The sequence below is a fragment of the Piliocolobus tephrosceles genome, chromosome 20, assembly GCF_002776525.5.
Source record: "Piliocolobus tephrosceles isolate RC106 chromosome 20, ASM277652v3, whole genome shotgun sequence".
NCBI classification, from domain to species: Eukaryota; Metazoa; Chordata; class Mammalia; order Primates; family Cercopithecidae; genus Piliocolobus; species Piliocolobus tephrosceles.
The window spans coordinates 15,143,497-15,156,736 of record NC_045453.1 but is presented as its reverse complement, the minus strand read 5'-3'; the positions used below and the strand labels follow the sequence as shown (position 1 = coordinate 15,156,736).

At 40.2% G+C, this 13,240-nt stretch overlaps 1 protein-coding gene across 2 annotated transcripts in view; it reads left to right on the top strand.

Annotated features, from left to right (window-relative positions):
• Positions 1–13,240, top strand: part of PTPRT (protein tyrosine phosphatase receptor type T) — a 1,114,757-nt gene that overhangs the window by 868,976 nt on the left and 232,541 nt on the right. For both annotated transcript variants that reach the window (XM_023227953.2, XM_023227952.2), the window contains exon 12: positions 10,492–10,765. In XM_023227953.2, coding sequence (XP_023083721.1) covers positions 10,492–10,765 — 274 coding nt within the window. The remainder of the gene's footprint in view (positions 1–10,491; positions 10,766–13,240) is intronic.

The following is a 13,240-nucleotide window of genomic DNA, read 5'->3' as shown; positions in this document are numbered from 1 at the left end:
CCATTTTAATCTTTTTTTTCCACTAATCATGCTTTCAGTGTCATATCTATATGCTTTATTTCTAATCAAAGATCATAAAGATTTTCTTCTATGTTTTCTACTAGTTTTATAGTTTGTTTTTAAATTTAGGATTATGATCCATTTTCTGTTCTTGAAGGTTTAAATTTAGATTTGTACATGTGAATATTGAATTGACCCGGTACCATTTGCTGAAAAGACTATCACGTTACCATTAAATCATCTTGGCACCTTGTTAGGAGTCAATTGATCATAATTGTAGGTGTTTATTTCAGGTTTCTCAATTCTCCTTCATTGACCGATAGATTTATTCTTCTGCCAGCATGCCACTGTATTGATTTTTAAAATTTATGAAATCTGAAACTCTAAGTCCTGCAACTTTTTTCTTGTTTTTGAAAATTTTTTTGTCTAATAGGGGCCCTTGCATTTCCATATACACTTTATAATTAGCTTGTTTTTGCAGTCTCTTGGGATTCTGACAAGGATTGTGCTAAATCTATAGACAGATTTGTAGATAATTGCCATCCTAACAATATTGATTATTCCAATCTATGAACATGGAATGTCTTTCTCTTTATTAGATTTTCTTCAGTTTATTTCAGCAATTTTGTTTTACTTTTCTATGTACAAATATTTCATTTGTTGTGTTAAATTTATTTCTAAGTATTTTTGATGCTATTGTGAATGGAATTGTTTGCTTAATTTCATTTGTAGATTGCTCTTTGCTAGTAATAAGAATACAATTGATTTTTATATTGATCTTGTATACTATGACTTTGTGAAAATTATTTATTGTTCTAGTTGGCGTAGCGTGTGAGTGTGTGTGTGTGTGAGCACGCAAAATCCTTTGATTGTATATATATAGGATAATATCTGCAAGTAAAAAGTTTTACTTCTTCCTTTCCAATCAGGGTGCCATTAATTAATTTTTTCTTATTTCACTGGCTAGAATCTCTAGTGTAAAGTTAATCAGACATCCTTGTCTTGATCCTGATTTTGAGAGAAAGCATTCAGTCTTTTACCCTTGAGTATGATGTTAGTTTTATATATTGTGTGGATGGCCTTTATCAGGTTCAGAAAGTTCCTTTTTATCTCAATTTTCCTTTCTATAGTACCCTTTATCTTAAATATATATTGTGTTTTATCAAATGATTTTTCCCATCTTTTGAGATGATTATGTGATTTCCATTTTTGTTCTATTAATATGCAATATTGGCATTCATTGATTTTTGAAAATTAAACCAACCTGTATTCCTGGGATAAATCTCACTAAGTTATTTACATAATCTATATGTTACTAGACTCAGTTTGCTAGTATTTGGTTCACCATTTTGGGGTCTATATTCATGAGTGAATGTGCTATCATTTTCTTTTGTTGTATATATTTCTCTGATTTATGATATCAGGGCCCCATAGAATAAGTTCAAATGCTTTCACTCCTCTGCTATTTTCTGGAAAAGTTTGTGAAAAATTGGAGCTATTTCTCTTTTGAATATCTGATAGACTTAACCAGTGATGCCACATGGGCAGGGCTTTTCTTTGTGGGAAGGATTGTAATTACTAATTTAACTATTTTACTTGTTCTAAGTCTATTGGAATTTTATTCTTTTTCATGAGTTAGTTTTTGTAAGTTATCTATTTCATCTACGTTGTTCATGTTCTTTGGCATAATTTTTTTTTACAGTGTTCTCTTCAAAGAGTTTTGATTTCTGTAGAGTCAGTAGTGATGTCCCCTCTTTTACTTCTGAGTTTGGTAATTTATGTCATCTCTCTTTTTCTTCTTGTCAGTGTAGATAAAGAGTTGTCAATTGTGTTGATCTTAAAAAAAAAAAACAAAAAACTTTGTTTAATTGATTTTTTACTATTATTTTTATGGTCTTTATTATATTGATTTCCACTCTGATCTTTATTCTTATTCTTTTATTCTTTATTCTTGTTGGGGTTTAGTTTTGCGCCTGTTTTTCTACTCTCTTAAGGTGGAAACTTACATTTTTATTTGTGATCTTTCTTCTCTTATAATACAGGTGTTTATAAATTTTTCTCCAGCAACTCCTGACATGGTTGATGTTGACAATATTGTCTGGTTTAATTATTGCTTTTAGGGGAGAGCATGTGCCAAGCTGCTCATTCCACCATTCATCAAGGCCCACCTCATAATTTTTAACTATGAGGAAATTGAGCCATATAGAGATTATTTTAGGTTGAATTCTCTCAGAAGCAGACCTGTGGGCTAAAGATTTAAATACAAGTGATTTATTAAGGGAGCATTTTCAGTAGAAACCACTACTAGACAGAAGGAAGCAGGAAAGGGAAGATAAAGAAGCCAAACCAATGTGTGAGCCTATGTAGAGTGAATTGCACCTTGAACCTGTTCTCCCTGAGGCAGAGGAGCAGGATTTTTCCACTTCTACCTAGGGCAGTCACTGGAAAATGCTAGCCTGTAATCAGATATGGATATGAGTTAGGGGAGACCAAGATTTACAATCTCATGCCCTGTTCACCAGCAAAGAAGTCTTCAAGAGTTTTAAGACAACCCTCTGAAGAAGTCTTGGATGCCCCTATTCACAACAAAGCACACAGAAGATGGGAGATGTCCCTCACTGCAAATGGGGTTCAGTGTATAGTGCTCAGGTAATGGGTGCATCAAAATCTTACAAATCACCACTAAAGAACTTACTCATGTAACCAAACACCACCTGTTCCCCCAATTACCTATGGAAATAATTTTTAACTGTGTAACTATAATAACTAAAAAAAAAAAAAAAGAAAAGATGGGAGATGGACACATAAACCGAGAAACAGGGATTAAAAGGGACAATAATTGTATACTCTTGCAAGATTAAGTGTCTTGCCCAAGGTCATATAGGTAGCTAGGCATTAGCAGATCCTGGATTACAAACTGAGTTTGTGCATGCTAATTTTGTGTTTTAATCAGCTTTAATAAAATCCACTAAAGATGTGTTACATAAATCTTTGCTTTGCTAAACAGATTTTACTTACTGTTGATTAACCATTTCTGATGGCTAGAGGCATCACTATCTGTATCCGAGTCAACTCTAATGCCAGTTTTTACTAGGTGGGACCTTTCCCCATAGCTCTTCTGGTCAGCACAAGGTGCGGAGGTAATCTAGAAAAATATAAAGACAAAGCAGCTTCCTACTATCTTGGGAAATGGCATTAACCTTGTCACATGAGAGACAGCACATGACAGACAACAAAGTTAACCAAGCCTCAATAAGGAATGCATTTACCCATGTTCCTGTGGCTCCCTGTCATGGCCATGAACAGCCAAGATCTACATGTTCCTATAGATCACTTAATCAAGTAACCTTTGAAAGAAGAGGTATATGGAAACCATGTAATTCTCAGTCAGTGTGCTTGAGGCAAGTTCTTATACGTTTGGTTATTCTCAGCAATGTCAATATTAAGGGCTTCTTAGTTAACAAATTTGCTATATCATTAGACATCCTGGAATAGCTGAAGATATATGGTATGGGGAGCCCTTTGTATATAATATTAAAATTGTGTGCGCAAACCAACCAAGTTGACTGTAAGTTGAAAATCTATAAGCAAAAAGATTTCTTCCATTGATTTTCAATGTTACATCAGAGGCTGTTCTTGCAGAAGAAAAGAATGGTAAAAGAGTCACCAACATTTCATTGATGATCACATTATGATTGTTCAATTAGGGAAACACTTTTTTCCTTTTTCTTCATTTTTTAAATTTTATAAAGTGTTATTATATCTTCCTTGATATAGAATTTTTTTAAAAAAGTATTTACTGGAGTAAAATAAAGGTGATTGCTTAACCTTCTGTGTGGTAGAAAGCAGTATAGCCTTGTGGTTAAGAATGAGGGTTCAGGAGTCAAACAACCTGGGTTCAAATCTTAGCTCTAGCAATCAAATAACAGTGTGACCCTGGAAAAGATTTCGAGCCTCTCCGGGGTTTGGTTGTCTTATTTTGTCAAATGATGATAATAGTATCTGCCTCTTAGAACTGTTATAAAGGTCAAATGAGATAATAAATGGAATAAGTTTAGCATATTGCCTAGTAAGTGGTAGGTATGCAATAAATATTTCCTGTAGAGCGGAGGCATCATTGCAGTACACAGCAGTGGGAGCTATGATAGAGGTGTAGATGAAGAGCTATGAGAACAGAAGAGGGAGAAACCAGCTCTGGTTTGCAAGTCAAGAGAGAAAGTGTGATGTTTGGTCTGGATCTGGATTGGATGAGGAGTTCTCAAGATGGAGAAGAAGAAAAAAAGGCATCGTGGGCAGATGGAACAGCATATAGAAAGACGTTGAGACGTGCGGTGAGAATTGATGTGATGTGCACTTAAACTTTATTTTGTAATTTTTTAAATTCTTTTTTTAAGAAATACTTAGCCGGGCGCGGTGGCTCAAGTCTGTAATCCCAGCACTTTGGGAGGCTGAGACGGGCGGATCACAAGGTCAGGAGATCGAGACCATCCTGGCTAACACGGTGAAACCCCGTCTCTACTAAAAATACAAAAAACTAGCCGGGCGAGGTGGCGGGCGTCTGTAGTCCCAGCTACTCGGGAGGCTGAGGCAGGAGAATGGCGTGAACCCGGGAGGCGGAGCTTGCAGTGAGCTGAGATCCGGTCACTGCACTCCAGCCCGGGCCACAGAGCAAGACTCCGTCTCAAACAAAAAAAAAAAAAAAAAAAGAAATACTTAGTGAAAAACCATTGTGTGTATAGTATGATATTAGAAGCCATGAACTAGATGGCGAGATCTCAGACCTCATGAAGTTGGCAGCCTATCTGGGGGCAAGCAGTAAAGTCAGTAAACAAATAATTAAAGAAGACACATTTCAATTATGATCAAAGCTGTGGAAGAAATAAATCAGGAGATATGATGTACAATGACTCAGAATACTGGTAATTATGTATTAATGCTTTGGTGAATTTGGAATGACTCAAATCAGTGTCTTCCAAGGGACTGAGAATACTGGAGGGGAATGTCCCTGTTGGCTCTACAGGTATAAATATCAGAATAAACATCAGGGCAAGGGTATAAACATCAGAATCACCTAGGCTTATGATTTCGTAGCTGCACATTTAACTATCTAGAGAGCTTTTCTAAAAAGTACTGATGCTAGGGTCCCACCCCTAGAGATTCTGATTCAGCTGATCTGTGGTAGACTCAAGGAATGAGCATTCTTAAAGTCTTCTGGGTAATTATAATATGCAGCCACAGTTGAGAACTATTGATCTTGAGCAACCCTCCACTGAGATTCTAAGGTGACTGTTCACTGCCCTCACTTGAAGAAATCAGTGGTGGAGAAGCTACTAGGATTGGTGAGAGATTACCATATCTCTCAGCTGAGCAGTGCTGGAAACAAAGGTTGAAAAATACCTTGATAAAATAGGTCTCTGATCTTTTTCACAAGTCTCATATGGTTATTGTCCAAAACTGCCCTGTCAGAGCCGCTCTTGGTGGCCACCCAAACCCTGTCACCTCCCCTTTTCTGCCATGTGTCCATCTCCCAGCTCCATGTTCCTTGATGTAAATGGTTTCCAGGTGTGACCTGCTGTGGGATGTTGCCATTAAGATGCCAGAGCTGCCTTGTCTGACCCTCCTCACACAGAGTTAGGAGTGCCTTAGAGTTTATGTCTCTCTGACTTAGCCATAACCAATCACTGACCAGCACTGGAGGTTCAAAAGCCTTTGGTTTGAGATGAGACAAACTCTGGGGGTATAATTTATGCTCCAGAGCTCCCTATGGGATCAGGCTAAGACTGGGACTTTGCCTGATATCACACCCTTGCTTCACTTCCTCCCATTTTCTCTCACTCCTTTACTAGTTTCTTCTGGGACTACTTCCTCAATACATCATTTGCAGTGAAACCTTGGCTCGGGGTCTGTTTCTGGAAGAATCTGAACTCAGACATGCCTCTTTCTGGGAGAAAGTGGACTAAAATATGCATCTTTCTGAAGTTGGGCAAGCTCTACCTGTGAGCTAAAGCATATACTCTATCTGTCATCTGACTCCAACCTTCTGAGAGGATACAGCTCCTGGCTAGAGACTTCTCTAGATCTAGAAAGAGGGCCACAGGAACTGTTACTAATGGAAGGATGCTCTGATAGGTCCCTGGGCCCCCTAGTGGAATCGGGTCCGAGAATCTCAAGCCACCATTTAAACCATTAGCTTAGGGACCAGAGGGAGGAAGATGGTCCAGCAGCAGGGTTTTCCAGAGCCTGTAGAGAGGTTCTGAGGGTTTTTGCCTTGGATGGACAGCAGGAGATACTGAAAGTGACAGTACAAACTCTCCTTGACCTTACAGAAATCACCTTAGAGTGAATGAAATGAGTTGGGGGCACAGTATAGCTCTTAGATCCTTGCAATAAGAGATCCTTGGGATAAGTAACGAAAAAAAAAAGTCATAAATGCCCATCTTCTCATTAGGAGAAAGACAGAGGGTGTCACAAGAGGAGAAAGTGTATGAGTAAGTGTTATGTGTTGTGCAGTGAGTTTCTTAAGTTGTTTTTTCTCATGTTATTGGGATTTTTCCTACTAAAAAAATCCCCTCTCTTTAAAAATGATTCTGAATAGTTTATTGCAACCACTGTTTTTGAGCTACAGATATGACCCCAAAAGGGAGGTCATTTGCATTTGGATATGATTTTATCATTACCAGCAAGCTGAAAAGAACATGCTCTTAGATAAATGTATTCTCAAGAGAATGAGAATGAAGCTACTACAAGAAATAAAAATAATACTCAGTTTCTTGTTTCTTTCCCCCACCCTTTCCTAAAAAGTGTCAGAAAAGGAAGGTTATACAACTTGTGAGCACTGTTTCTTCTCCCCCCTCTTCAATCAGAGTTCTGTGGTCTTTGAGAGAGGCTGGATCCACTGGCAAACAGATTTATCTAACAAAATGATTTAAATTTTTCTGGCTGCATTGCAGGTTTGCTTTTGAATGGACAGGCTGCAAATGCATGGGCCCGAAGGAGTTGCTGGGTATATTTTGGCACAATAATCACAATCGTATGTGAACCATATGTTGACTGCACAGTTTAAACCAAAAAAATACCCTTTGCTATTCTTTGTAATTTCGTATGGAGTTGGTTGGGGTAGAGCTAAGCAGTTCGGGATGCCAAGTTAAAAAAAAATGCTTGGAAGGCCTTTATACATTTTATTGGTTTGTAGAAAGAGAAGAAAATAGAAAAAAAAAAAAGAAAGAAAGGACACTCAACTATGAATGAAAAGTCTGGGTTTCTACTTTTGCTGCAGTTTGACCCTCATCAATCACTTGACCTCTCGGCCTCAGCTCCTCATGTATAATCTGGCTGTTGAGCTTGGTTGAATTGACAAGTGGATCTTCAGTAATCAGATTGGTGGGGAGAAAGAGCTGATGGGGATATACAGGCTGACCCTCACAGAGATATTATGGCTCTGTCTAATAGATCTTGGCAGCATTTGAATTTTCGGAGCCCAGTAAGAACCCGTCTTCTTGCTTGGCCACAACTATGGAATCTTCTGCTTGTCATGGACAGTAAATGAGGGCAGCCATGTGGCCCCTCTTGATCCATCCCATCACAGAAGGGCCAGAGGCAATAAGAAGTGATTCTCAGAGGGCGATTCAGTCCGAGGGAAGCTCCCAAGGTTTCGGGGGGTCTCAATTTAGAGGGGAAAGATGACAGAAGGATTTAAGGTAGAATGGGAAGTCTATCTGAGAAACCAAGATAAAGGCCTTGTTATGTAGATATGATCAATCCAAGTGGTGATTAGGGATAGGCTGGCCCTCAGAAGAAAGCAGGGACTCCCAGCTCTTTCCAACTCCTGGTCCTGGGGTTGAGGCTGTTGGTTCCTTCTAATCTGCTCAAGAGAATATGAGGGCTGCATTGGTTGCCTGCTCCCAAATCCAATGTAGTGTTCTTAGGTGCTGTTGTTAGCTTCATCAGGAGAGCCCAAGAGGTTGTCTGCTTCATGAAGCTCTCTTGTGTTTGCCCTTTCCCTCACAGATCAGAGCCCCACGAGTAATGGACTCTCAACTGGTCGAGCTACTATTAGCATTCAAGCCAGATTCTAAGATTTACCTGAATATATTGTTATTTATAAAGCATTGCAGGTCCTGAAAACTCTGTTACAAACACCCCTCCACTTCTGCCCTGCAACCTCTAGGTTTGGGTATTAGGTCCTTGTGCTATTTTTCAGTGACTGCTTTGAGCTTAGCTGTCCTGATAAACATAGGAATTGTATAATTGAGAAGCACCCCAGAGTAGAGGAGGAAGTGATTGCTGAAATCATAATTTAATGTAAACATTTATTGACTTCAACAGGCATTATGAACATGCATAGATGGTACATACCCACACACACTTTGGGTTGTTAAAACATTCTCAGATGTTACACACACTTATTTAGAAGTCTAAACACTCAAGTTAGCCACTTTCATCCATTCATCTAAATGTTATATTCACTCATTTGGAGTTAGACACCCAGGTAATACAGATCCTCACTTGGAAATGGTACACCCTCAGATGTAGTGTGTATGCCTTGAGAGATTGTCCACATCCACTCCACTCACATGTCACTCACATGCACTCTGAATTGTCAGGTTCTTACTCAGATGTGTATGTACAACAGGCATGGTAATTGAGCTATTTTGCCTGCACTCATCTAAGTGTGGCATATACTCATATGCCCAACCCTTCCTTTCCACATGCCTGAAAATTCCCATACTCAAGAAAATTCAAGAGAAAACTTGCCATATTGAGTGTGTCACATTTTCTTAGGGCAGTCCTCCATAACCTTTTTTCCTTAATGAAATAGTCCTGTGTTTCTGTCTTCTCCCAAGTTGTACTGCTTAGTCAAGTGTCTTTAGATGGATGGTCTGATGCTGGCAACACGTTTCATTCTTCATAAACCACGTGCTGGTTCACTATGCCCTGTTTAAATAATTGGTTTGGGGCCCCCTACTGCAACCACTTGATTAATTCACAGAAGTCTCCAGTGGGCACTCATGGGCAATCGATCTTTTGTTTTAGATCATGAGTCCCAGAGATCTGTGCAATAAACCTCTTCTAAAAGAAGAGCATTTATTCCAGAGAGATGTAAACTGTGGGGCATTCAAAGAGATTGAACAATGTTATCCAACTTACAAACCTTAAAATAACTTTTACAAAGAGAGTCTAACATTGGGTGTTAGTTGATATTCAATAAAGGATCAGTCATCTCTATTCACACACTAGCATCTTCTTACATCCTCCTAAGTTGAAGGGAACAATATGCGATCACTAGACAGGAACTCAAGGCAATTGCTGTTTATCTGAGTAGGGTTTCTGCATCCAGGCAGATTTGGTTTCATGTTTGCTTTCAGTTTTAATTCAATCCAATTTAATTCATTTGAACAAGCATTCATTGATCACTTGTTGGGTGGCAGGCATCCTGCTGGGCAGTGTGGGGCAGGGGTGGAGAATGATGCAGTGATAAGTAAACCACAATGCCTACTTTGTAAAAGGTCACAGTCCAGCCAGCGCAAGAGTAGTCCCATCTCATGATATTGGAAAACAAAGCAGATGGAGATTAGGTGAGCTCTAGGGGAACTAAAGAGGGAGGTGATTGATCCAGACTGGATATATCTGGACAGGCTTCATAGAGGAAGTGAAAGACATGCTCACCCTTTGGAGGAAACCAGAGGTGGCCAGGATGCAGGGCATTGCAGGTAGAGTAAGCATAAGTCAGTAATGCATGAGGTGAGATCCAAAATATATCTGTGCAATAGCATGGGATCTGGAGTAGCTAGAAGATGGGAACACCATGAGAACGCCTAAATGGAAGACAGAAGGCAGGCACAGAGGGCTTCAAATGCCAAGATGAGGAGTTTAAATTGTATAATTTGTACAATGGAAGGCCTGTGAAAGTGTTTGAAGAGCTGTATGATTAGGAAGCCATATGATTAGGATGACTGATTAATAAATCAAGTGCATTAGAGGCAAAGAGACTAGTTGAATCTGGGTAAGAAGTGGGAAAGTGCCCAACTAAGGCATTATCAGTGGAAGAAGAAAAGAGAAGTGGGGCAGATAGATGCAGACATACAGAAGCCAAATCAGCAGACTTCTGTAAGACTGTTGATTAAGATAAGGAGTGAGAACTAAGGAGTTAAGAACTGAGGATGAGCCCTAGATTCAGGTTCTGGCCACTTGTCAGATGGTACTACCATTTACTAAGAAAAGAAATGTAAAAGGAGGAGCAGACAGGTTTGTCAGGGTTGGGGCTGAGTTGAGTTTTAGATGTGTCTAGTGTGAGCTGGCTTTGAGACAGCTAGGTGGAGGTAAAGTTCTACAACGTGGTAGGTTTGAAAATCTGATGCTCAGGACAAAAGTTTTGTTGTAGACAGAAGCAGTGTTTCCATACAGGAGAAGTTGGGTTGACACCATTAGAGCTAACAAGCTCATTCTTCCAGAGAGTTGCTCATCCATCTGTGTCCCTTCTTTCCGGTCCAGTGTTTATCAGCTGGTTGTCAAGGAGGAACGACCACAGAAGTCACGGAGGGCAGCTGACATTATTGAGTGCTTTTCGGTGCCTGTGAGCTATCGGAATGCCTCCAGCCTCGATTCTCTACACTACTTTGCTGCTGAGTTGAAGCCTGCCAACCTGCCTGTCACCCAGCCATTTACAGTGGGTGACAATAAGACATACAATGGCTACTGGAACCCTCCTCTCTCTCCCCTGAAAAGCTACAGCATCTACTTCCAGGCACTCAGCAAAGCCAATGGAGTAAGTATGGCCACATGGAGGCCATTCCTTATCTTCTTTGCATTTTCTCATTCTCATATGATAAGTCAGCAGGACTCTAGGTGGAGGCTGAAAAACTAAGGCCCCTAGGCCAAATCCAACCTCATGCCTTTAACTTAAAAAAAAAAAAAAATACGGCTATGCCTGTTCATTTACATACTGTCTATGGCTGTTTTGATGCTTAACAGTAAAGTTGGTTGTAACACAGGTTATATGCCCCACAAAGCCTAAGATATTTATTATATGGCTTTTTACAGAAAACCGTTGCACACTCCTGTATTAGAGTATAGAGATGGTGCTTTACTTGAGGAAATTACATGACCTCTCTGAGCCTTAATTTCTTCATATATAATAATAATATCTGTCAATTTGTTATCTAGGAATGTACTAAGCATGATTTAATTGATCAGTGATTAATACCCCCTTTGTCATTGCCATTGGTCACATTAGAAAATAGTGTTTCTCCAAAGACAAGGTCATCATTTTTGTGTCAAATATTTCTTTGGTCAAGGATTGGTGCCAGTCATAATATCAGAAAATCACAGGGCTAGAAAGGATATCAAAGGTCATTCAACAATCCCAAACACGCACAAAACAATGGTTCTATCCATACTGCAACACCGGTTAACTGGCATTAGTGCTTATTCTTGAATACCACAAATGACAGAGAACTCTGAGGTAGCTTTAGTGTTTTCTGGAGTAGGGAGTGAGTGAGCTGTGTCTCTAAGGAGGCTTTTTAGTGTACTTACTAAAATATTTCCTATTGAAGTTTCTACCCATTGTTGTTGATTCACCCTCATAGCATCCTACAAAACCAATGCAACCACCTTCTTGGTTTATAGTCTTTCAGTTACATAAGATCTTTTCTAATACCCTTTTCTTCTCTATATAAACGTGCCCATATGATTGTCTTTTCTGCAGGCTAAGTATCTTTAGCCTCTTTTATTACACAAGCTTGTATTTTCCATCCAAGTGGTCATATTTCTTTTCTTTTCTTTTCTTTCTTTCTTTTTTTTTTTTTTTTTTTGAGACAGAGTCTCACTCTGTCGCCTAGGCCTAGGCTGGCAGGCTGGAGTGCAGTGGCGCGATCTTGGCTCACTGCAAGCTCTGCCTCCTGGGTTCATGCCATTCTCCTGCCTCAGCCTCCCGAGTAGCTGGGACTACAGGTGCCCACCACCACACCCGACTTTTTTTTTTGTATTTTTGGTAAGACAGGGTTTTACCATGTTAGCCAGGATGGTCTTGATCTCCTGACCTCATGTTCCACCCACCTCAGCCTCCCAAAGTGTTGGGATTACAGGCGTGAGCCACCGCACCTGGCCTCAATGTGGTCATATTTCTTTTAACAAACATCTAACAAACACTGACAAATGCTAAACCCTTCAGTTCATATTAAGGTTATGTGGTATGTGCCCTTTAAGAGCTTATAGAAATGTAAGGGAGTCTGTCACGTGCCTCGTTATGCATTGTATAACATGGAGAACTGAGAAGCTTGCTGGAGAAGGGAAGCCTGAGACAGAAGCAAGATTTGGTGAAGTGTGTGGGAACAGCCTGTGCAGGCTCTGGGTGGCCAAGATGGAGAGTTTAATCTGTCAATGGCAGTCAGTGCTTGGTGAGAAACCTGGATTGAGGATCTAATTAACATTTAGAATGTCCACATACCCATTTAAATTCCACTGTGGTATTTCAGTTCTGCATTTATTACTGGTTCAAGCAACACTCCTCACAGAGAGCATAAGACTACAAAGAGAAGCTGCCAGACTGCCTTCCACCTGTCCATCTGGTCTTCCCGCTGCATGAAGCACTCTGATGTATTGAGCGGGAAGACATAAAAATTGGCAGAAGCATCTGGGGCTCCTCTTGTTCTCGGCATTCCACGCTGGCCGGTGTATCAGTTCAGCACAACCCTCTAAGAAGGTGTGGCCTTCCCTGCTCTTGGCACGTATCAAAAGGTGCGGTTGAGTTTCCATGATGAGAAGGCAAAGAAGTAGTTTTACTTTATCCTTCCCACTAAGATACTCAAAAAACCTAAAAATAGAGCATGCCTATAGAACCCAGGAAACTAGCAAATTCATGTCAGAAGGAATGTCCCCACCATAAGAGTGGTTGGCCCTGTGCCAACCACAGAGGTTTTGTTACAGGAAAAGGGTCCCGATCCAGACTCCAAGAGAGGGTTCTTGGATCTCATGTGAGAAAGAATTCAGGGCAAGTCCATACAGTAAAATGAAAGCAAGTTTATTAAGAAAGTAAAGGAGCAGGCCGGGCGCGGTGGCTCAAGCCTGTAATCCCAGCACTCTGGGAGGCCGAGACGGGCGGATCACGAGGTCAGGAGATCGAGACCATCCTGGCTAATACGGTGAAACCTCGTCTCTACTAAAAAATACAAAAAAACTAGCTGGGCGAGGTGGCGGGCGCCTGTAGTCCCAGCTACTTGGGAGGCTGAGCCAGAAGAATGGC